Below are 24,422 nucleotides of genomic sequence, written 5' to 3' on the forward strand. Positions count from 1 at the left end.
CCTTGCAAATTTCCCTGCCCTCTGGTACCATTTTGTACCTTTGTTTTGGGCTCCCAGCTGAGCTCAGGAGTTTCAGCATATTAAACCTAAGAATTTTCCTTCTCAAATCAAGGATTTTATCACCCCTCCTGTATTTTTTGGGTGCCAAAGAGCTCTCTCTTGATTTACCCAAGATCATTCCCCTTTGTATTCCCCCTGTATTCTTCCACTCCTTGCTGTATTTTTCCACTCCTTGTACTTTCTCACTTCTTCAGGAAGTTCACTGAGTTGTAGCTATAAATTTGCACTGCAATCCTTTGTAGATCATATGCCATGCAGATCTTTTTTGGAAAGATGACACATAACAAGCACAATAAAACATGTGAAAGGCTTGGGAAGATGAGTTTATAGCAACTTCTGTGCTTGCTCTCAGTAGTAGGAGTTGCTGTTTATTGCTTCAGGCCCTTGAACTGGTGCCTGGTGTAGGGAAGAGATCATCTTGAGAGCACCCCTACCCCATGCTCTGGCTCCTTGCTTTATTCTCCAGTCCCTTCTTGTCCTTCTGGGCTACAGGAAATACAAGAAGCCAAATAAACTACAGAAAAGTACAGCTGGGGAGTAAAAATTTAGACCTTGCTGAAATCAGTTCCTGCTAATGAGATCTGGGATGTAGAGAGGATGGGAAATCTGGTGCTGGAATACTTGTTTATACTTTGTGGCATACAATACACATGGTTTGGACTTATTTTTTCACTTCCAAATTCCATCTAGCTGCTAAGGATGTAATAATCATCCAGGGTGCTGCACTGTGCTTCATGAAATATACTCTGCTGTTGCCACAGCTGCTCCAATCAGTAGGAAAAAAAAAAAAAAGATATAGTCTAGATTTAATGTTTCTTTTAAAAAACACAACCTTACCTGGACATTGGACCTCAATAACAAATTAAAGATAATAATTTACTGATAAATTATTAAAATCCTGTCCACACTGAAGAAATACTCTCTGTTGAAGGCTGGTGCACTGATGATTGAGCTCTAAATCACAAGCTCTGATGCTCTGGATGTTTTGGATGCTGATGGAATGATTTAGCTTTTGTCTTTCCCATTTTGGCTTCCACCATTCCACCTCTGCTGCTGAACTGACCCATCCCCAGGAGTCAGGGTGAAGGACCCCACGTAAGAGTAACACCCAGGGAAGAGGGAGCAGCTCCCTGGAATGTTCTGTGGTCTTTTTTGGGTCAGGAAGGGGAGCAGCTGTGTGCTACCTGGCTTGGTGAGTGTGTGTCTGAGGGAGGGGAACCTCTGTGTGCAGCTGAGTGTTCATTTCTCTGGGCTTGGCACAGCTGCTTCCAGAGATCAATGCCCCAGCCTTCACAGATCAGGTGAGTAGTTGTCTTCATTCCCTTCAGGGCAAAAATCTGTTGCAGTTTTTTGCTCAGCTCTGGCAGTAATCAATTACTCTGAGTGGTAATTCAAGCTTTTCCCAGCTGTACTCCAAGGGTCTTTGTGCTCTTGGAGCCCCAGGATTTCTGCATGCATCCTGGGCTGTGATGTTTGGTTCACTTGTGTGTAGTGTGAGCTGTAATCAAGAGGTATTTGCATTTCTTTTCTTCCATCCCCTTCACAGCAGGCAGGTGAGCTGCTGCAAAGAGCAAATGTCAGCTTTTTGGGAGCTTCTGCTGTAATGAGCAGCATCTTGGAAGCAAAGGTCCTATCCATCCCTGCCTCCTGCTCCCTCGAGGAGTTGCAGAAAGTTGGGAGATGAGTGGTGAGCCCATCAGAGAGGGAGCATCAGGTTTTGTTTGTTTGGATGTCAGGAAATCTCACAGATTCACAGTGTTGGGGGTTGGAAGGGACCTTGAGAGATCAGGGAGTCCAACCCCCTGCCAGAGCAGGACCAGCCAGTGTGGGGTTTGAATGTCTGCAGAGAAGGAGACTCCAAACCTCCCTGGGCCACTCTCTGCAGAGAGCTGCTTTGTTTGTAATGAGCTGAATTATCCAAATTTGGTTTTTAATTTTTTTTTTTTTTTAGACACCTTTCACCTGATCAGTAACTACAGCCATTTCCTGAACCCCTCATGCCTTTTCATCTCTGTTTAGTGTATTTAGTGCTTTGTCTGCAAGAGGTATCTCAAGAAATTGGGTTACCTGGTGAGATGCCAGGGGAAGGTGCTGGTTCCTCAGCCAGCAGGAATTTTCCAGCTAACTGCAGTGTCAGGAATCTGCCTCATTAATAGGCAGCACAATGCAGCACCATCTGATGAGGATTTTCAGAGAGCAGGGTGTGTTGGGTTTTTTCCCCTCCTGATTCTGCTGAGGGGCTACAGCATGTGCTGCCTTAATTTTATTTACCTGCTCTGGAAAAATGACTTTTGATTGTTGCTGTTGGGCTTTTGGTTTTGGTGGAATGAGGCTTGAGGAGAAGATGTCACAATGAGGGCTGGAGAACATGCTGAAAATGGGAATGTTTAGTAAAATCAGGCACAAGTTAGTACGAAAGGGAATTATTAGTTTGAGTTTCCTAAATGACCACAGGCAGGCAATGTGAGACACAGCAGGATTTTTTTTTTACTGTTGTGTAGAATAAATAGAGTGGCTCAGAAATACAGTCCTAAATGGAGTGGCTGTGATACACTTGTGGGGCAATTTGCATGGTCAGGCAGTGGTGTAAATGTCAGCTGTTTATAAAAATAAGATTTTCTGAGCAGAGACACCTGACAGTGAAGTTCTTGGGGTTGGTGGCATTTAGTGTCTTACCTGTTGTAAGAAATAACTTCTCTTTTTTGCAGCATTGCCACCAGCTTTCCAAACACACACACACAAGTATCCATGGCAAATGTACCTATTTTGAGAATGGTTTGCACCAGACACCTGGGGAGTTGTCACAAGTTATCATTTTCCTTAAAGAGTAAATCAAAGCTCTGATTATTTTCAGTCATTTTTTATTTTCAGTCATTTTTTTAATGGTCAGCAGTGGGTGGTGACCACGAAATGAAAAGATTCATTACAGTTCTTGTCTGAGAAGGAAATCAACACTTGTTTTAGGGGGAGAGACAAACAGAAATTAGAGAAAATTAAAGCTTTTCTAATTAAAGATTTTTTTTCATGCTTTGCAAGGAGCAGTTTTCTTCCCATGTGTTCCCATGTTCATTTTAGTTCTGCTTCATAAACACTGGAGTCAAACAACTCGAGTGCAAGGGAAGAACCTTTTCACATCAGTTCTGTTTCACATGGTTATGGCACAGCAAAATGTCAGGTGCAGAAGTGTCCCTGTAACTCTAAAATGCCATTTAATGAGGGAGAGCTTTGACAGTGTGGAAGTTGTTGGGACTCTCACCCCAGCCAGAAGTCTGTGTGTGTCTGCTGCCTGATTTCTCAGAGGTCTCCAGAGGAGTGACCTTACTTGCTCGAGGTTTGAGTACTTAGAGCTGGAAGTAAACATGGGTTTTGTTTTCCATGAAGGGGGATGCCTTTCACCAGTAATTTCCAGTAGTTAAGTTGTGTGCAAGATCTTCATCCTTGGAGGTTTTTCAAGCTGGGTGAGATGATACCTGAGCAACCTGTTCCAGTGTTAAAGCTATCCCTGCTTTGAGCCAGAGGTCAGACTTCCAGGGAGCTCTTCCAATCAGAGTGTTTCTGTGATTTTGTGTGTCCCATTTGCTATCTTTTTAATTCATAAAACTATCACTGAAATCACAAAGCTGTAGCAGAATGTGTGTGTGTCTCCCTAAATCCCTTGGAGCATAGATAATGAACTTAAATAGTGAAGAGTCAGTCAAAAGACAGGAATTTTTCCCAGTATATTGTGACCTGGGTTTATTAGCAAATATCCAGCTGTGGGTGAAGCCAACAGAAGAAAATTTTACTCTTATTTTCCAGTGAGCTGAGTGATGTTGAAGAGGTATTTACAACACTCAGTTCTGTGAGCTATCAAGCAGTTAACTGTTATTCTAGTATAGATGTCACTGCTGCTGGTTGTTACAGGATCAAAACCATGTTAGCTAATTGGCTGGCACTTCAAACAAGGCAAAGTTTTAATTGGTTCCATTAAGAGATGAACTCCAGTGGCAGTGTGTGCTCCTTCATAGTGACAGACTCGTCTTGGAATTCTGTGATGCAGATTTTGGTGAGGGCAGGAAGTTACCCACACAACCCCTGTGAATTCTTCTGTGTTTTTCAGGGTTCCTGGGGATGCAGTTTGGGAGCTGCTTCTGATCACAGCCATAAGGAGGGGCTGAACACAGACCCTTTGGAAGCTTCCTGTGACAGCAGATTTCCAGCTGACAGGCAGACACAAGCAGTCAGGAGTAAAGAGCTCTCAGAGTCAAGCTTAAACCAAGCTGTGCCTTTCTACAGAGCTGATCCTGCTGAGTGCTGCCTGCTGAAGGATGTGGGCTCTCAGTCTTTGAGTACCCACCAGGCACCACCCTGCAGCCCCCATCAGACCATTACAAGTGCTCATCCTGATGCTGGTGAACCTCATCCATCACTGCAGAAGGAATGGGACACTTGTGTGACAAGCTCTGCAGCTGCTTCTGATGCACAAGTCCTTTTCCCACCTGAGAAGAAGCTGCCTGTGGAAAAGAGTCCTGAAAATGTGGCCAAGCACATCACTTCTATCACCTTTGCATCCCAAAAACGTTTGCAGTCACCACTGACTTCCCTGCTGCTGGGGAGCAGTCTTACAAGAGGTGGTCTGGATGGGGTGATGCCTTGGGAGGTTGGCTCTGCTGGCACTGGGGAACAGAGCCATGGTAAACACCCCTGGGAAAGATCCAAGACCTCTCCTCCTCCAAGCCCAATGCTTGCTGGCTCTGTCTCTAGTCAGATTGCTTTTACTGCTGAGGAAGACAGGTTTCATCATGTCTCTGCTGACAGAAACAGAGCTGGAGCTCATCAAGAAACAGCCTGTTTGTCAGATCAGGATTCTCCAAGCATCCATGCTGATAGCAGCCATCCCCTTCCTGCACAAACCCCTCATGTTCTGCCTCAGGATGTGGCTGCACTGGGCAGGCACAGTGCCAGGCTCCTGGGGCTTGGCTGTGCCACAAGATTCAGTCCAGAAACAAATAAATGGAGTGAGCCTCATTCTCTAAGCTCTTCCCAGCAGGAGAAAAGCAGCTCACCTGGCCACATCCAAGTGTGTCAGAGCTTGGAAGGTTCAGGACCAACCACACAAAGGGATTTACTGAAGGGCCCCGTGAAGTTGTTGGAAGAAAAGCAGAAAAGCCCTTCTGCTGAGGTACCTCTCCTTCAGAATGAGGCTGGGAGGGAGCAAAGCTGCACCTCTCACCAGGCAGCTGCTGCTGGGGGGTTCCCCACCACATCTCCATCTCCATCACCAGCCAAGAAGGTGCTGTCCTGTGTCCACATCACTCTGTCCTCCAAGTGCAGCAACTCAGAGCTGCAGAGAGACTTGGTTACTGAAAAGGAGATGAGATCCTGGGAGAAACCTGAAGTTAATACTCAGCCTGTGTCTTTAAAAACTCCAGGAACTTTACTAAAAGCTGCTTCTGACTTTGCTCACCTTGGTCCAGAAGATCCAAGATCTTCATCTTTCCCACCACCAGTGTCTGCAGCAGATCCCTGCTTAGTTCTTCCTTCTGCTCCAGGCACAGCAGGGCAAGAGCTGCCCCTGCAGAGCTGGCAGAGCCCACAAACTCCTCTTCTGGGTTCAGGGGCATCTAATCTGAAGGACATCTCCAGCTCCCTGGCTCCTGCAAAAACTGGGAAAAGCACTTCTGATGCTGCCACTCAGATAACAACAGAAAGTCCTGAAAAAACCACCTTTTCAGCAGAAATTTGTATTCATTCCCAAGGTGATGGAAATGCTGTGCACCAAGCCCCTCTCCAGAGAGCACCAGAGCTTCCCAGCAATCCAGCATCTCTTAACAGGATTCCCCCTTTCCCAAGGCAGGATGGTGAGCAAATTAATGTCTTAAATATATATATAGACTCTCATCTATTCAAGTTTGAGTTATTTATAAGTATTAAAAACCAAAACCAAACGCAGACTTTGCAGAAGGGACATTCCTGAGATAATTTTGATATTTAAAGTTTCTCATATGATATAAATACCAACTTTGATATTTAAAGTTGCTCATATGGGAAAAAAACTAAGCCTTAAACTTGGGCTTTACAGTCTTGTGGGTGGGGAGTGCTGTAAATACAGTTGTAGTTCAGCTCAGGTTTATCTGGAACTGAATTTGTTTGGGACAAGTCTGGTTCAAAAATATTTTCTGACCTTTTTTTGTACATTATTTGCTTTGGAGTTTCTGCTTTAGAGTTTCTCAAGAGTTGTATCTGCTCACCCATTTACTCTCCAGTCAGGGCAGTACAAAAAGCTGAGGAGGAGAATATGCACATCACAATTATCTATAGAATAAACTATAAAATGAGGAGGGCTTCTAAATCTGCTGCTGGAGGAATGTGGCTGTTACACAGTGGTTTCCCCCAGTGATGTTTTCTACCACTGAGGTGTGTAAATTTGTGTGGCTTTCATGATTTTTTTTTTTTCCTGAGCTCCAAGCTTTGTTTCTCTGTTCTCAAGGTGCTGAAAATAGAGCTGAGAGAGCAGATTCTTTCATTATATCAGAGGGCAAGAAATATTTCTGCTCTTTGATTCCCTCTCCTCTTTGCTATTAGAAGTCAGGTAATATTCTGGTCCAGACACTTGCTGGAATTGACAGCCCTCTCTTTATTGGCTTGAGAGGAAGATCCATGCTTATTCAAAATTGTTTCATTAAGCACAGATCACCTGGGAGCTCTGTGGGTGTATGAGCTGGGTTTTGAAGTCAGTGTTTGTCACCCTAGCCACAGCCTTAATATTGGACAGGGAAATAAGCTCATTTTTTTTAGCTCAGTGACAGTCAACCTTCTAACCAGTGTGTGGCGGTGTATTAAATAATAATTTCAGTTTATTTTCCTAAAGAATATAGGGTATTTCTCTGGATTTACCCCAGTGAAACATCCTGAGCAGTCTCCTCGGGTCCTGACTTGCTGACTTTCTATTCAGTTGCAGCAAAGGATGAAAATCTGACTATAAATAATTGCTTTTCTTTCCATCTTCCCAGATCAGCCCTTACTGCTGCCCTACAGACCTTCTGGAAGCACTGGGATGTATTATGTTCCTTATTCCAAGGGAAGACCCCAGATGTCTCCAGGTGAGTCAGAAGCATTGAGAGCCCTCACTCAGGTACCTCATCACCTGCCAGATGCCAGAGGATGGCTCAGAATGGTTCTGTTTCATGTGCAGTGTCCCCCAACTCTTCTCCTGCCCAGCTTAAAGGAAGTGCAGTGATGGAAATAAAAAATTTGTCTGTTCCTGTTCACACCTCTTCATAACACAAAGATCTGCCAGTCCTGACTGAGGGCAATGCTTTCAATTTCTCTGGTGGAAAGGATGAAAAGCAGAGAAAAGGTTGTGGCAGAGGAAAGAAACAAGGCTCAGTGTTTTACAGCTGGGTAATTCTTTACTTTCCTTTGGAAATGACTGTTCAGTTTGGACTCTTGCATAGCTCTGCCAGTTCTTCTTTTTAATGTCCTTATTTTATTTTATTCCTTACATTCCCTTTCTTGTATTGATTTGGTATTTGTGCATTCTGAAATATCTGTGTGATTCTACACAAATTGCAGCTAATGGCTTCCTCAGTACTGATTTTTTTCCACCCTGTTGGAGGATTCCAGCCTAGAAAGTCTTTGTAGAAACAATGCAATTCTTAACTCTGCTTTCAACTGAATATTCACCTCCTCCCATCTCCCAGTCAGAAACACTTCACATTTACTGGAGGAAAGGATGCTTTGTGATTCATCAACTTCTTTTGCATTGCCTGCTGTTATTTTTCAATCCTCTACATCACTGAAGCATTAAGGGTCTTATTTGCAGGTTGTTTTTGACATCCAGAATTATTTGCAGACAAAACTAATATCACAGAGCTGTCCAGCCCCTGGCAGATGTGCCTTGGGAGGGGAGAGGGTTGGTACAAGAGTACAGGAAGTGGGGAGCTTAGGTTTATAGCCCCAAACTGAGCTTGTGATTGTTTATGCATGGCTTTTTGCTTGTTACTTTTTTCTTTTTTTTTGCCCCAGTCTTGTCTGTTGCAATACAGGGAAACAAATGGGCTGGGAGTCTGTTGTTTTGCAGAATTCTGAGGCTGGATATAAAAATTCAATATGGGTGTGAGGTTCTGGAAGCACTGCAGCAGGGTGGAAGAAGTACAGTTTGTTTTTTTTTTTTAAAACTTCCTGCTCTGAGTTCATTTGTGGTATCTGGAGGAAATAGGGAAAGCCCAAGGAGTGGAATCAGGTGAGGCCACAGCTTGAGTCCTGTGTCCAGTTCTGGGCCCCTCAGCTCAGGAAGGAGATTGAGGTGCTGGAGCAGGTCCAGAGAAGAGCAAGGAGGCTGGGAAGGGATCCAGCACAAGTCCTGTGAGGAAGGGCTGAGGGAGCTGGGGGTGTTGAGGCTGGAGAAGAGGAGGCTCAGGGGAGACCTCATCACTCTCTCCAACTCCCTGAAAGGAGGTTGGAGCCAGGGGGGGTTGGGCTGATATCAGTGGGACAAGAGGGCACGGACTAAAGAATTTTTTCCTAATATCCAAACTAAACCTCCCCTGGCAGAGCTTCAGCTCTGCCAGGGGAGGTTTAGTTTGGATATTAGGAAAGGATTTCTTTCTGGAGAGGGTGATCAGCCATTGGAATGGGCTGCCCAGGGAAGGGGTGGATTCTCCATCCCTGGAGATATTTCCAAAGAGCCTGGATGTGGCACTCAGTGCCATGGGCTGGGAACCACGGGGGGAGTGGAGCAAGGGTTGGACTTGATGAGCTCTGAGGTCCCTTCCAACCCAGCCCATTCTAGGATTCTAGGATCCTGACAAGGATGATAAAGCAGGTAGGGGCCATTTTAGGTTTCTAGGATTAGGAAGCAGTGAGATGAGAGGAAGAGAGCTCTGCTGCTGTTTTGGAATTCCTGTTCAGAGGTTCAGACCTACTCTAGGCTTCCAGTTTTTCTCCATTGCTCTTCTGAGCTGGGAGAAATAGATATTTACATGAACCAGTGAACTTTAATGTGACCAGGAGGGGAGTCTGGACATTCCAAGTCTTGTACCTGGCTTCCTAGCAGACATTTCTAATGCTCATTTTTGTGTGTTCTTCCCTGCTTATTAGTAGAACAGGTAAAATTTACCTCTCAGGGAAGAACCTTTTCACCAGAGCTAATGGAAAACACTGTGGTCTAAGTCCTGCTGCTGCTGTTCCTCAGTAGAACTGCTCCCTGGAGAACATAATTCTTGCTTGGTGCTTATCCTAGTACTAATATTTGGTGTAATGGGTTACATTTCAGATGTTACCTTGTGAAATTTTTGTCTCTCTTTGTCCTGCTTCCTGGTTTTACTCATGGTTATTGCTCTTTCTCTGCAGGGTCAAATGAGGCTCTTGCTCCAAGTGTTCCAGCAAAAGTGCTGGGTTTAAATCAGAATCCTCCAGACAGTGCCACTCTCAAGCAGAAAGCAGGAATCTACAGTAAGAGGACCAAACCCAAGCTAGCCTGGGCTGAGGAACTAATGGAAGCTTCCTCAGGTAGTTAAAATCTGTGTTTAATTTTACATGAAAGAGGAGAGCAAAAGAACTATTCCAGGCTCCCTGTTTTCTGTCTGATGATATTGCTGATACTCAGCCTGAAGATGCTAACTTGGACCAGTTTTTCTCTTCCCCATCTTGCTTGCCCCTGACTGCCCCAAATATTTGCACATCAGTCTTTTCTAGCATTCCAGTGGAATTACTGGAGTTTTTATAAGATTGCTTTGGTTTGGTGAGGTTGGGATTTGTTTTATTTGGCTTTGTGAGTGTTCTTTATTTGTGAAAGCCCTGTGAGCTGGTGAAGTGCAAAGTTTTCTTTAAGTGTAGAAAATGACAAATTCCCCAGTAAATAAAAGCAGGTGGGGTGACTTTGGGTTGGGGTTGTGTTCCTGTCCACAGGTGACCAGGTGCTGCCTGGTGCTGTCCTGTAAACCACCTCTGCTTGGTATTTAACTGATTTTTAATTTGATTTGACTGATGGCTCCCCCTTCCTTCCCTCCATTAACCTTGTTGGATGGTACTCCTGAGGGATGAAGGTCAGGGATTAGTCCTGTAGTAGCCTACTTCAAGGTTTTATCTGTTGAGAATGCTGACAAAATGAAATTACACTGTGCTAACTGCTGCTTTTGACACTCTATCTCATGACAGGAGCTAAAATTAGTCCTGATGGCCTGTACAAAACCTTCTCCTTTGTTGAGTGGCAATAAATTTTCTCCACTCTGAGGAGGGGATGAGGATTTTTGTCTTTCTGAATAGCCTGGATGAAAATGAAAGAGTGTTAATACAAAATTTTCTAGTAGTTTTGTGTAGCTGTGATGGTCTAAAGACACAGAAAAGAACTGTAAGTAGAAATAATCTTTTGTTAAACCATCCAGTACAGCTGCAGTTGAAGCAAGCTCTCTGAAGAAGCTTGCATGTCTAAAATCTTCTCTGACTTCTTCACCTATATTTTTAGATGGTCTAATAAAAGATTACCTCTACCCACAGAGCTTGCCTCGAGCTTAAAATGATACAAGTGTTTGTTAAAAAATAAGTTTCTCCATTTAAACTTTTTATTTTTTGCCTGTTTGCATTCCTTCCATTTTGCTGGTAATTTTTCAAAGTACAGAAATAGCAAAAATCCTGCACAGTATTCCCAAGCCTGATCTCCTTGTCAGGAGGACGTGGAGAAATCCTCTTACATGAGCACACAAACATTTGACCCTGTCTGGGAAGACAAATTCCTCTAATTTCAGAGTTAATGAGACCAGGTCTGGTCGTGCTATTTGTGATCCTGATGTTACACTGAAATGTTTCTGTGTTGGGAAGGGAAGAGCTGCCTAAAATGTAAGGAAAACAAATGCCTAAATAAAAATCAGGTTTATGAGGCAGCTTAACAGCCTGAATTCATGGAGTTGTAGCCTTCCCTGGGCTTGTTTCCCATGGGGAACTGGGGTTTTATGGAAGCAGAGCAGATGATTCTTGATGAGGTAGGTAGGGATTTTCCTCCTGGGGGGAAGGAGGGAGAGGCTTGGGTGTGGGATTTGCCCCCCTTTTGCTGGATGAGTGGCAGAACTTTCTCAAAGAGCTGGTTTCCAGTTCTGTTTTCATCCCTAGATGACAATCACAGAAAACAAGGCTGTGTAAATCCTAAAAAACCCACCAAAAATACAGAAAAGACAACAAGCCTGGGAGGAATGGTGGAGAGCTAGAGAAGAAGCAGTCTGAGTGTGATTCCTGCCATTTTTGGAGCTTGCTGTGGTTTTGCTGACAGCTCTTACCCTGCCACTGGTGTGGCCATTTGTATTAACTTTTAAAATTAATTTTACAGCTGGCAGTACTCTACAAGGTATCTTTAAATTATATACTTGACTAAAACAGTGTGAAATATCCTGCAGTAAGTGTAGGGACTTGGGAAATCTGCCTTTATGGATTGTTCTGGAATTCAGTCCCTTGTACAAAGAGCAGCCATGAAACACTTAACTTCATAATCTGATTTTTTAATTTTTTTTTTTTTACAGTATATTACAAAATCATTTCAGAGGCCATTCCTGCTAGCACATCCTGCCTGCATACTTAATGTGTGACTCTTCCAAATGAGTTTATAATTGGATTTCTGCATCCAGTCCTCTTGTCATTTCAGAGCAGCCTGTTCTGGGGGGGATTTCACTGCTGTTTTGAGCTGTTTTGTCATCCTGAGCTTGAAAACAGCAAGGTCAGCTCGTGGTGTGGTATCAGAGATGGTTCTAGGAGCTGTACATCAAGGGGCTTTAGAGGTAATGCTGTTCTGAGTTAGGAGATCAGGTTCAGGCACAGCCTTAGGGGACATTTGTGCTTCCTGGGCATTTGTCTGGAAAGAAATAAAATGAGTAGTGGGTGCCTGGGAGGAGCCTCCATAAACTGGGGCAGGATAATTACCTGTGGGGTAAGTAGATTCCTCCTTCAGATTCAGCTGGATATAATACTCTTGGATTCTGTCTTCCAAATGATGGAAATTATTATTTATGTACTTGTAGTCATGCTGCAGCTCCATTTCCAAGCTTCCTGGGTATGGTGATTCCTGCTTTTAATCCTTGGAAGTGAGAGGAAGGCATTGGGGTGAAAATAATCCTGCTTAAGACTGACAACTTGCTACTTGCCTCCCTGTAAGGAAACAAACATTCAAGGTGCTTTCTTCTCTTCCAGAGCACACAGATCATCCCAAGGCTGTAAAAACCACTCATCCAGTCTTCAGATCTGCACAACTCCACCTCCCTCACCCAGAGCCCATCCCTCAGAGCTCCTTTCTGTCCAACTCTGAGCTGCCAGAGGACAGTTGTGGTGTGGCACGGGCTGGGACTTCCCCAGGTGCTGTCCTGCAGAAACAGAGGAAGGCACAGCCTCACCAGTTGGGTTTCTCTCCTCACCACAGACCAGGTGGTGACAGTGAGTTCTTCCCACTCACTGCAGAAGCAGATCCCAGCAGGAATGAGGGTCTGGATGTCAGCACAGCTCTGGGGGACAAACCATCAGGGAGGGAGCCACGGGGCAGGAGAGAAGCAGGACAGAAGGCAGCTAGAAGTTATCCTTTGCCTCACCTGGATGATGGGAGTGTGGAGAAAGAACTGCCACCAAGAGGGAGAACCCACTCCAGTGGGAGCTTAGATGAACTCTGGATTAAGTTTTTGGAGTGCCAGAAGAGGCACCAGCACCATCATTCCAGGAGTGAGCTGACCCTGGTTGAACGTCTGGAGAGGTTGGCCAGGCTCCTTCAGAGCCCCATGAAGCATACACTGACAGCTCCCAAACCTGGAAAAAATGCTGCTGAGAAGGATCTGAAGGGAAGAGAAGAGAAGAAAAGGAGACTGCCAGAAAAGAGCATGTTTAAAAGTGCCTTGGAGCCTGATGCAGCACGTGTTGAAGAAAGACCAGGTGTCACCCATGATAAAAACAGGTTTGTTGAGCTCAGGAAATACAGGTCAGGAGAGAAACTCTTCTGCCACATGGACAAAATTCTGGAGCACCAGCAATACTTGGAAACTCCAAGTGACACTTCCTCAGGGTCAAGGCTTAGCAGAGATCCCAGCACCACCATTGCTTCCACCACCTCAGAATCAGATGTGGTGACCCTGACAGAGATGGAAACTGCTGCTCAGACTGAGGTGAGCAGTTCCATTTCCACCATTGACACTGCCAGGCTGATCAGGGCCTTTGGGCACGGAAGAGTGGAGGTGTCCCCAAGACTGTCCCAGCTTTACTGTGCCATAAACCACCAGAAAAGTCACTCAGAGAAATGGGACAAGGGAAGTGGCAAAGAAGAGGGTGTAAAATATCCCAAGGTTGCTTCTGAGAGACATGAGAAAAGGAAAGAGATCCAGGTACGTGGTCAGTTCAACCAAAAGACAGTTTTAATCTTTAGAAACACTCTTATGCTGCTAATCAGCAGTTCTTAGAACTGTTTGTTACTGGAAGAACCATTTTAACATTTCCCAGAGAGTGGTGTTTATGTGGTTGGCTTCTGGCTTTGATCTAAGCAGCTCAAACATGGCTCTGCCTTTCCAGAAATAAAGGAGAGCTCAAAATACCTCAAAACATCAATTGTGCTTTTTTTCTTCTTTGCCTTGAGAAGCAAGATCCTGTGGGATCTCATTCTGGTGACCTGCAGGTTCTCTGCTCTGGCAATCCTGGGAGATTTGAACTGCCTCTTGCTGCCTGACTATCTCTGGGCAGTGATAAATTGGAATTATAATTTAAATTATCTTACTGTTTGTCCACTTGAAATGCAAGAGTTATTTTGTCTTGCTGAGTGTGGGTTTTAAGCTGCTTCAGTTTCTGTGTTTGGCAGTTTAGGTGGGATTAAAGGAGTAAGGCTCAGCCCTAAAGATACTGTGTGCAGAGTCTGGAGTAAAGGTGGCTTAAAGGGGAGAAAATCTTTGATTACTTCAGTTGGATTTGGCCATTGCTCTTTGGAGGAGAAATGAGAGCTAATTTCCTGAAAGGGAGCCTTGGCATGTGTTCTGTAATACACATTCAAGCTGAAAAGTACAGGAACAGGTGATTAATATTTACTTTTTTCCCATATATACTAGAAGAAATTATTAGAGTCATCATTACTAAATATCTGAAAATAATTTATTATCTATGGTATATATTAAAGCTAAAAAAATTGCCAAACTTGGAATATTAGGACCATGAATCAGAACACAGACTGCAGTGTAATCTGAATCCAACATTTTTTTGCCTGGTTGTAGTATTTAGGAAATGGTTTACCTTTAGGGAAGGGATTACCTTTACCTGCTGATGTAGTATTCTTTTTAAAAACACATAAAAAAAGAGACATGGGACTCTCCTCAAATAAGAAGTGAGACAAAACTGATGGTAAAGCAGCAAACTCAATTTTAAACCACAAATTTTGGGAGTTTCTGTGATGCTTGGTGGAACAGAAATCAAGATTGATTTTATTTGTTGCAAATCTCTGTGGTACAGAGACCACTGTATGAATCTTTCAGGCAAGTGCTGCATTTTGTAGCTTTTTTTTTTTTTTAAATTTATTTATAGATACTGAACCCATCCCAGAAGGTTTTTCTCTCTTCCAGTTTGTTATTTCCAAAGCACTCCTCAAGCTGCCATCTGGTAGCAGGTACAAAAGCTAAAGGTTGTGCTCTTCAGCTGCTAAAGGGCTTTAAAAGCACTGAATATTCTAGTGCAAAGAAAAAAAATAATATTGCATGGCAATATTCAGCACTGAGTGCCTGCTCCCATTTATTGCTGATATCTGTGTGCATGGAAATGAGTGAGCTTGGGTTGTTTTTTTCTTTCCTTTATATTCTCTTCCCTTTTGCTGAGCACAGAGTGAAAAATGCTCCTGTTCTGTTCTGAGACAGTTCTACTACATCTGTCTGCTGCACTCCACTGGAGCTGGAAGAGCTTTGTGCAGCTAAACCCCACTTCTTGGCACTGTGCATGGGAGGGAAAAAATAAAAAAATTGGCTCCTTTTCTGTTGAAATGAAAGTACAGTTTGTGTTGAAGGGGTGATAGCAGAGGTTCAATAAAAAGCTCCTCAAGAAGCCTCTCATTTCCATCGTGGTTGAGGTCAGGAGGTACTAATAGGGTACTAATTGCTGTGAGCAAGGAAAAGGAAAAAAAATCAGTGTCATAATTAAAGCTGAATTTCAGTGGAGTTGCAGAAATTGCTCTGTGCTGCACTGCTGGGTTTGAAGCCTGGGGAAGCACTGGCAGTTAATTGCTGCTAATGAAGCACTAACCTGTTGTGTATTTTATGTAACCAAAATGCTTGTGGACAAGATGCCTTGCACTTCCAGAGGATTTTCCTTTTTTCAATGGCTGTAAAGTTAGAGCCTGTCATAAAAATGGGATTTCTTGGGAGGAAGCTGTGCTGCTCCCATCCCTGCAGCTGGAACATCTGTCTGGGGGAATGGTGAAGATGGGAAACCAGTGCTTTGCCTAAGCCAGGCTCTTGCCACCTGCCTTTTATTTCTTGGGAGGTTTTTTCAGTTTAATTCAGTTTAATTTGCTCCTGGAGAACTCTGTGTAATGATGATTACGAGGTGAGGGTTTTGAAAGGGCTTTGCTCTTCCATAGCCATGGTACAGAACTCTGAATTTCCAAAGCTACACGTTCATTTTTCTGGCCAGGAGGATAGGATGCAGCTTAGATGCTTGTTCTCTTGTCTCTCCAAAGCAGAAATACTTCACACTTTTCAGTCTTTTCATAAAAACACAGAAATGATGAAATGATCTTGTCACAGCAAAGGGTTTGTAAGTCTGTCCTGAGAGGTCACGTTGTCTCAAACTCAGGACAAATGTTTTTTTTTTTCTGTTTCAAACCTGCCTTCTGTTCATTTGTCAGCATTTCAGGGATTTCTCTTCTCTCTTTTCCAGGAGGCAACCTCCTTTTCTTTGGATTCCAGTTCCTCAAGCAGCAGCAGCAGCAGCTCCTGGGGGCCCAGCCCTGCCCTGACCCACAAGCGACGGGCACGGATGCTCAGCAAGGGGATCCAGGCAGGTGAGTTCTGCCCTTTCCAAGCTTTGGCTCTTCTGTGTTCTGCTTCTGCCTCTCATCTCTGGGGCAACTGTTCCCCAAAGTCTGTTGAATCTTTCTGGTGATGGGTATGTGCACACAGCATTCTTCACATCCACTTTGGATGCTTTTTTAGGGAGATGTCATGGTCTAATTAAAATGAGCCAAAAAAAAATCCCAAATAAATAAAGAGCCAGCTGATTTCCTTTTTTTTTTTTTTTTTGGTCTTCATGAGTAGCCATTTTTCTCACTTTTAAGTTTCTTAACCTAAGCTTCTGACCCATTTCAATAGTAAAGGTGAAGTAACTTTTTTTTCCTATATGTTTTCTCCACAAGACATCTGCTACTCACAGAAGGTACTTTGTAGCATATGGAATTTCAGAAGGCAATTAAGGTGTTTCCTATACTTAGTAATATTTTGGATGTTTTATTCTATTTCAAACAGAACCTGCTCCTGGACTGGTGCAGTTCTGCATTTGGCTTCTTCTGGTGGCTTTTCATTGCTTTCATTTACCACCCATCATCAGCTTGACTACTGGTTTTGTTTTATTCACCAAACCTATCAATTATTTATTCATTACTGCATTTTTTTTCCTCTGTGTGTGTGCGTGAGTGGATTGAATCAAAAAAGTATTTCCATGGCTTCTTTTTTAGCTCATGTTGTGACTTTTTGCATGTTAGTTGACACCTTCCACTTTATGTTTCTGGTAAATATTTGTAGTGCTGTTGGCAAACCAATCTTCTGTAGCTAAAACATAGCTTTGGGTGGGACACAGGAGGTGACTGAACAGCTCCAGTTATCCTGCAGTTGCATTATCCAAAATAAAAATAAATATAAAATAAAAATAAATAAAAAGCTCTCTGCAGACCTGCCAGGGTCTTTTCCAGCAGCAGATTTCTAGTTGACTCTTCAGAGAGTCAACTCAGAACCCCCAGCAAGGGGCATAGTTGGGTCAGGTTAAATTTCTACCCCCTATATTTATTTATTTATATTTATTTGATGTTTTTTTTTTTTGCTTGGGGTGCTTGATTTACTCCAATTTATTGCCTCAGGTGATCAAACAGTAACAATCCTGAGTCCCTGTAAACCCGTTTTGAAGTGGGAATATCAAAGATTTTCCCTTTGGAAAGCAGGATAAAGAAGGGGATCCTTCAGCTTCAAAGGAAAAACTGAGGTTTTACCCCCTGCAGGAGAAATCTCCCAGGTTTTGGTGTAAAAGTGCCCCCACCTGCCCTGGAATGAAATGTTTGTTTCTTTTCAGGACACCTGGAGATCGTGAGCAGCGCAACAAAGAAAAACACTCGGGATGTTGGTGTGACTTTTCCTACCCCAAGCCCTTGCCAGCCAAATCAAGGGCCCCAGGAACCCTGGTGTTGTGTTGATGGTATTTTTGGAGGGTCAGATGGTGTGGTCACAGATCACCAGGCAGCAGGAAGCAAGGAAAAGCAGAAAGGACAGCCAGGCAATTTTTTTGTGGAGAAAAGGGCGAAAAGGAGCAGGCTGCATTTACCACGAGGTCAGTCCAAATGGCACTTGCTCCTCAGACCAGAAAAGCTGCACCTCTCAACAGCAAGCAGCAAAATCTGTGAGGGGGATTTAGCTAGGACACACAGAAATCTGTCACTGGTACAGTCAGTCCTTAATTCTGTTTTTAATCAATGAATTTTGAACAAAAACACTGTGTCAAGTGAGCTCTGCTAGGATGGCATTTGCATCCAAGCTGTTAGAGGCAGCCTGGCCAGCAAAGAGAAAACAATGAATAAGGCAAAGAAAGATGAATGAGAGGGGAATCATGTAGATGCTTCATTTTGAATTTGAAGGCATAAAAGGCTCTCTTAAGCTCAGAGTAATTGGTCACCATACTTACTGCTTCTTTCACTGATGCTTCAAAGAACAAGTGGCTTTTTGGGTGTACTTGAGGGAAGAGGAGACTCATCATCTTTTATCTTGAGATACATTTTTAGGCTGATGGTGTAGCCTCCTGACTTTTTTCTGGTTTTTAACTTCCCATTAGTCTGGTTAAATGTTTAGGGATGTTTTCCCTACTCATCATTGTTTTTGTAGGGAAAAATCATTCTCTCTCCTACTGGTTTAATTTAGAAAATTTATAGTATCCCTTCAGAGTAGTAGCTGATGTATTCAAATCCCATTATGTATGGAAGCTGTGAGTAATTGAATTCTTGTACATATTTAACATTTAGAAAGATGTACAGCATCTGGTCTTCAAAAACACCTATTAAGAAAAAAAACAACAGAGGGCTTGGAACAGCACAGAGACTCCTTAAAAAGTATAATTGCTTATAAATAAATATTCCCTCTATAGAGAGAGAAACTTGCAAACTAAACCATTTACCTCGTTTGATTAAAGATTTGCTGGTTTTCTGACAATTTTTTGGCAGAAAAGGAAGGAATTATTTTGAAATTGCCAGAGGTGTCTGCTGTGAAGTCCCAGCATAACTGAACTGAAGTATTTATTGCTGTGTTATGTCACTGGTTGCATTTAGCTACAGCCTTGGGTGTGAAGAGCCCAGATGGGGATGGAAAGCAGGCACGTGGATTGCCTGCAAGTCTTCATTCTCCTCTGTGTTGTTTGTTTTGTTTTGTTTTAACAGGAATTTCATGGTTTGTCCAAGCAGAAGATTTGAAATCTGAATCTAGGAAGGAAAACCATTCCAATCCCTTTCCTGGTCCCTCTTGGTTTGAACCCTTGCCCAGCACAAAGCCTTGGAGAGAGCCTCTCCGAGAGAAGAACTGGGAAGAGCAGCAGGAGAGGAACAGGGCTCAGCCAGGACTTCCAGGCAGAGCTGCTGAGGAAAGGTCCTCACGACCACTTGGGAAGCTCACACTGCAGGTAAAGGCTGCTGGGGTCTCAGTGGGATTTCAGGAGCAATGCTGAATCTTGTGGGAACACATTTTGTTCCTTTTCTTTTCAATTCCCTCTTTATTATCAGTAGGAGTCAGCATGTTCCAGGCTGCTCCCGCTTAAAAAAAAAAATTAAAAAATAAAAATAACAGCTGAGGAAACCAACACATTTGTCTGTCCTGTTAAAGTCAACTCATACTTGCTTCCATGCAGAAATAATTCTGTGATCTACACAAATCTGATGAAAATGGGCTTTAATTCAGAGGGTGTGTGTATACATACACCTGCATGTATGGTGCACACCTCAGGTGTGGAAAAATACCCCCAGTACCTGTGGAAAAATGCAGGGGTAGCTTACAGCAATACTGTTGGAAAAGGTCATCCACAGCAAGTGACACCTAAATTGGAAAGTGCTAATTTAGGTGCACTTGAGACATCTCTTTGAGTTCAGTTGCATCTGCTCAGCTTCTCTGGGACTGCTGGAAACTGAAGGGTGGCAAACAGAGGTGTCAGGAGATGGCTTTTAAAATTCCACTTCTGACCCAAAATGAATTGCTAGTGCTGATGTGGCCACTGGTTTATACAAGAGAGTCTGTAAGGCTACAGAATCCTCTATGGGCTCAACTTGGTGAGCTTTGCTATATTTTTTGAGAAGTTATGTTCCTTTTGCTGATTATTTTAGCTTTTTTTTCCCCCTTTCCCTGTTCATTTAGTGTTCTGCTTATTTCTGAAGAGTTGTTAAACAAGGCCTGCAGATTTCCTCAGCATTAAAGATACAACATGTATGTTACACCAAATACTGCTTGGCTGGGTTGGGTTTGTTTGTTTTTTTTTTTCATTCTCCAAGTTTTAGGGAGAAATCTGACCCCTCCAGCCCTTGTTTTGTGTCCCCCCATCCCAGGAGGCTCTTGCTGTGCATCGCCCTGACTTCATCTCCCGCTCTGGGGAGCGTGTGAAGCACCTGAAGCTTGTGATGGAGGAGAGGAGGCTCCAGAGTGAGCTCCAGGCTGAACGAGAGGAGCTGTTTAATCCTCTGGAGAAGAGAAAAGGCTACAGGAATGCAAGCCACATGCTGTCTGACAGAGGTACCTTCATGGTTTTGCTCTTTATACCCTACAAGAGTGAATTCATAGAATCCTAGAATGGGCTGGGTTGGAAGGGACCTCAGAGCTCATCAAGTCCAACCCTTGCTCCACTCCCACTGCAGTTCCCAGCCCATGGCACTGAGTGCCACATCCAGGCTCTTTTGAAATATCTCCAGGGATGGAGAATCCACCCCTTCCCTGGGCAGCCCATTCCAATGGCTGATCACCCTCTCCAGAAAGAAATCCTTTCCTAATATCCAACCTAAACCTCCCCTGGCAGAGCTGAAGCTCTGCCAGGGGAGGTTTAGGTTGGATATTAGGAAAAAATTCTTTAGTCCGTGCCCTCTTGTCCCACTGATATCAGCTCAACCCCCCCTGGCTCCAACCTCCTTTCAGGGAGTTGGAGAGAGTGATGAGGTCTCCCCTGAGCCTCCTCTTCTCCAGCCTCAACACCCCCAGCTCCCTCAGCCCTTCCTCACAGGACTTGTGCTGGATCCCTTCCCAGCCTCCTTGCTCTTCTCTGGACCTGCTCCAGCACCTCAATCTCCTTCCTGAGCTGAGGGGCCCAGAACTGGACACAGGACTCAAGCTGTGGCCTCCCCAGGGCTGAGCACAGGGGCAGAATCCCTTCCCTGGACCTGCTGGCCACGCTGTTCCTGAGCCAGCCCAGGATGCCATTGGCCTTCTTGGCCACCTGGGCACACTGCTGGCTCCTCTTCAGCTTCCTGGCAATCCATGTGGAATTTCCACATCATACTCAAGTGGGGGAGGTGTTTCCAAGAAAAGCATGACAATAATTTAACATTATTGTCTCTAAGAACCCATAATTTATGAGGGGGTGATGCTGTTGCAGCAGTATTTGTTGTGAGAAGCACATTTGTTCACCATTCTCTTATCCCAACGTGTTCCATGTAGGTTTTCTGATCACAGAGAAGAGAAGGACAATCCCAAGGAGTGAAATGGTTCAGAGATCAAAAAGGTAAGGTTGAGAAAATTCTGTCTCAGGGAAATAAGGTTGGAAAGATGGGTTAATAGTGTCTGACTATGTGGGGCTAACTCAGCTATTCCAGTGCAAGGTGTAGGTATCTTATCAGAGGAAGAAAGCACCTGTTAGGAAATCTGAGAAACAAGAGCATATGAACAATTTCTGTAACTAAGCCTTGAAGTACAACAGCAAACTGCAAGTACCAGATCCCAAAAGGAGAGGAAATGCAGGGTGTGGGCCACCTGAGCAGCATCTGTGTAATTTTAAACATTACCAAACCAGATAACTGCTGCAGGAGGGTGTTTCACCAAATGAAAGCAGCTTTTTGTAAGAAAGAACTACCCTCAGAGGAAAGCAGAAGGTTTTATCCTTGGAGAAGACCACCTAATGATAAATTTTGCTTTATTTTTGGACTCAGTTCATGTAGATTGTGCATGGCACACTAGCAGTGTATGAAACATTTGGAGAGAGAGTGTGTGAAGGCAGAATAAAAACCAGACTGCAGCTGGATTGGTAGCAAGGTCAAGAGGAGGTGGTTTGGAAGAGTACCAGTTGAAACAGCATAAATACTTTAAATTAAGAGACTCAGAGCTGTCCCTGATAGATTGTAAAGCTATAGAAAAGTATATCCAGTACTGCAAGTTACTTAGAGTTCAGACAAAACAAAAAGACCCCTAAATAGCTTAAATTGGGTTGTGGATGGATAACCAGGGTACTCAGAATCAGCATCTCCTGAAAGCAAGGGGCTTGTTCTGTGCTGAAGATACTGAAGCTCTGCCTTTAGCAGCTGGGTAATCACATCATTTTAATGTTACAAATACTGCTTTTAGGAGGGGCTGCTTGTAACTGCAAAGTATTCAGTTTTCAGTATTCAGTATTTCAGTATATTCAGTATTCAGGGAATTTCAGGGATCACAACCCCCATGTATCCCACATTTTCCCTGTGTGACACTGGTAAACCCTCAAGCAGACGTTTCTGTGATGTGGTTGGCCAGGAGCTTTTCAACAGATGTGAAAATGGAGGATTTTTTTTTTTTTTTAATAGCCATAAGCTCCTTCCTTCCAAGTTACTATTTTTGACTATTTTGTATTTACACTTCAGGATCTATGAGCAGCTGCCAGAGGTGCAGAAGAAGAGAGAGGAAGAGAAGAGAAAAATGGAATACAACTCCTACCGCCTGAAAGCACAGCTCTACAAAATGGTGGGTGTTCTGGGCAAGCATTTGTGCTGGAAGAGTTTCAATTTATTGTTTTTCTTGAGGTCACAAGCATGATAGTAACATTTGCTGAAAGTTAACCTTGTGGTATTACTTTGCCAACTTCTAGTGGTTAGGTTATGGGAGCATTTAATCAAGCTTAGCAAAACCTGAAATCCTTCCAGCACCTACCTGGGGTGTATGGAAAAAAAAAAAAAACCACAGAGAAGGAAGCATGGTCATGATTAAAACATACAAAAAAGGTCTTGTGCAGTCCTGAGAGCAGAAGATGGAGGATATTTAAAGGTTCCTCATGGACAGGCTCAGAGCTGAAGGCTGCTGCTGGTGCTCTCCTGTACTTTTGCTGTAGATGGATGCAGCTCCCATCTGGATGGGCTGTGTTCTGCAGAGCCTCTGCAAGACAAGAGCCACAAGGTGTCACTGCCTCAAAGGAGAAAGCTTCTAGAGGTGTGAAACTGAATTACTCTTCCCTTCCTGCCTTTCACTATTTTTTGTTTGTTTTTTCATCTCCTTGCCTACATTTCCCCCACCCCTGTTAGCAACAGAGTGGGGTTTTTTGGTTTTTTTTTTTTTATAATTTGATTTTGCTTTGTAGTCCCTTCCTGGAAGTGGAGCAAAGAGGGGAGATAGCATCTAGTTGCAAAAAGGGCTTGTGAGCTGGAAGGACTCCTCAGGGTTTTTTTGGTTTGAGGTGTTTTGTACCTTTCTGAAGCTTTGTGAAGTACTGGGGACTGATTCCACACCCAGATTCAGGTCAGGAGCACATGACCCCAGGAGTTTGTATTCAGAAGATGAGGCTTGCAAGGTGTCAATTGCCATTTTTTAGTGTTATATTACCCTTTGATATTCTGGTCAGAAAACTTGTTAAAAAAATCTTCATACTTCATGGTTTAGATTTTTAAATTTTTAGATGTTTGGGTTGTTTTTTTTTTTTTTTTTAATTTTTAGCTTTCTCTCCCTTTTTATCTTTCAGAAAATCACCAACCATGTCTTAGGGAGGAAGGTGCCTTGGAACTGATGGAGATCAACTCAAATGAAGGCATCTTGGTGACCTTGGAGCCTCAGTGAGGTTGTGATGTGGAAAAGGAGAATGCAGTAAATAGTGGTGTGCAGTGTGTGTTTTGTGGCATTCAATTGGGTCCTTTTTGTACTAATGCAATTTTTGCTGGATTTAAGAATGAAGGATTTGATGTGAGTGACAGCTTTTTAAATAAATGGCTGGGGTTTTTGTTTTTTTATTTTTTTATAGGAGCACAACACCACTACCAGAGGAGACATATTTTGGGAGTGCTTGGCTCCTACTGTATTTATAACTCCCTGATGGGAATAGCCATGGGATTTATTTATTTTAAAGCGTTTTTAACAACGAGCTGTTATTTTTTTAACTTCCTATCCCAATGTGGAAAGCCTATCATGTTTTGTACTGCAAAAAAACCCTTCAATAAATAACATCACACCAGTTTGTAGGAACTGCAACACTCATGAGCTGTTTTCTGCTTTCTGTCTGGGCAACATCTTAAACCTGCCCGTAACCACCTCTTACTCCATGCAGGACTGAAGAACTCACAAGGTAACTGTAAAGCTGTTTAAACTGGGTGTTCTTGGCACCTGAAAGAGTGGAGGAGTTGTGACTTCACTGACCTCTCACTGCCTTTAATCAGTAATTTTTTTTTTTTGATGTTAGGGGCTTCTAAGCTTTGCCTGGGAGAGTCACAGAATGCGCGGTGTTCACTGAAATCCACTTCATTAGGTGCTTGCAAGACACTTGGTTGTGCACTGCAGCAGCATGATGGTGGCAAAAGGTGGAATATAAAGATTGGGCTCCTTGGTGATGGTGTCTCAGCTTCATTTTTTTTTTTTTGGTCAGGATAGAGTTCACAGGGTGTATAAACAGGAAAAGAGATCTGAGAGAAACGAGGCGGATGCGAAAAGCGGTTTCTGATTTTCCTGTGACATCTGAAGATGTTCATGGAAATGCAGTTCAAGGAGCAGCTGCTGAGGGTATACCCAGCTTGGGGAGGGTGAGGCACAGCTCACATTCTGACTTTGTTATATTCTGACTTTGTGTTCACAAAAAGGGGTTTCACAGACCTGGTTGCTGAGCCACCAAGCTCTGCTCGTTATCCCTGGAGTTCCTGTTGGGATGGAATGAATCAGCTCTTCAGTGGTGGGAAATAGTGATTCCCTTGGAAGTCAGTGGAACTACCCTAAAATACACTA

The 24,422-nt window shown here is 43.5% G+C and overlaps 1 protein-coding gene across 8 annotated transcripts in view; it reads left to right on the forward strand.

Moving 5' to 3' along the window:
• ALMS1 (ALMS1 centrosome and basal body associated protein) overlaps nt 1–23,678 on the forward strand; it is a 47,188-nt gene extending 23,510 nt beyond the window's left edge. For 4 of the 8 annotated variants that reach the window (XM_071753137.1, XM_071753138.1, XM_071753140.1 and 1 more), the window contains 11 exons: nt 4,160–5,900; nt 7,053–7,142; nt 9,394–9,552; nt 12,217–13,388; nt 15,913–16,036; nt 17,314–17,568; nt 18,665–18,903; nt 19,817–20,000; nt 20,916–20,979; nt 22,088–22,187; nt 23,176–23,678. In XM_071753137.1, coding sequence (XP_071609238.1) covers nt 4,160–5,900; nt 7,053–7,142; nt 9,394–9,552; nt 12,217–13,388; nt 15,913–16,036; nt 17,314–17,568; nt 18,665–18,903; nt 19,817–20,000; nt 20,916–20,979; nt 22,088–22,187; nt 23,176–23,220 — 4,173 coding nt within the window. In that variant the 3' untranslated portion in view covers nt 23,221–23,678. Of the gene's footprint in view, nt 1–4,159; nt 5,901–7,052; nt 7,143–9,393; nt 9,553–12,216; nt 13,389–14,568; nt 14,651–15,912; nt 16,037–17,313; nt 17,569–18,664; nt 18,904–19,816; nt 20,001–20,915; nt 20,980–22,087; nt 22,188–23,175 lie in introns of those variants that run through there. The other 4 variants (XM_071753139.1, XM_071753142.1, XM_071753145.1 and 1 more) reach the window with 4 other exon arrangements.
• Nucleotides 23,679–24,422: the final 744 nt, after the last annotated feature.

This window comes from Heliangelus exortis, chromosome 10 (genome assembly GCF_036169615.1).
Source record: "Heliangelus exortis chromosome 10, bHelExo1.hap1, whole genome shotgun sequence".
Taxonomy (NCBI): domain Eukaryota; kingdom Metazoa; phylum Chordata; class Aves; order Apodiformes; family Trochilidae; genus Heliangelus; species Heliangelus exortis.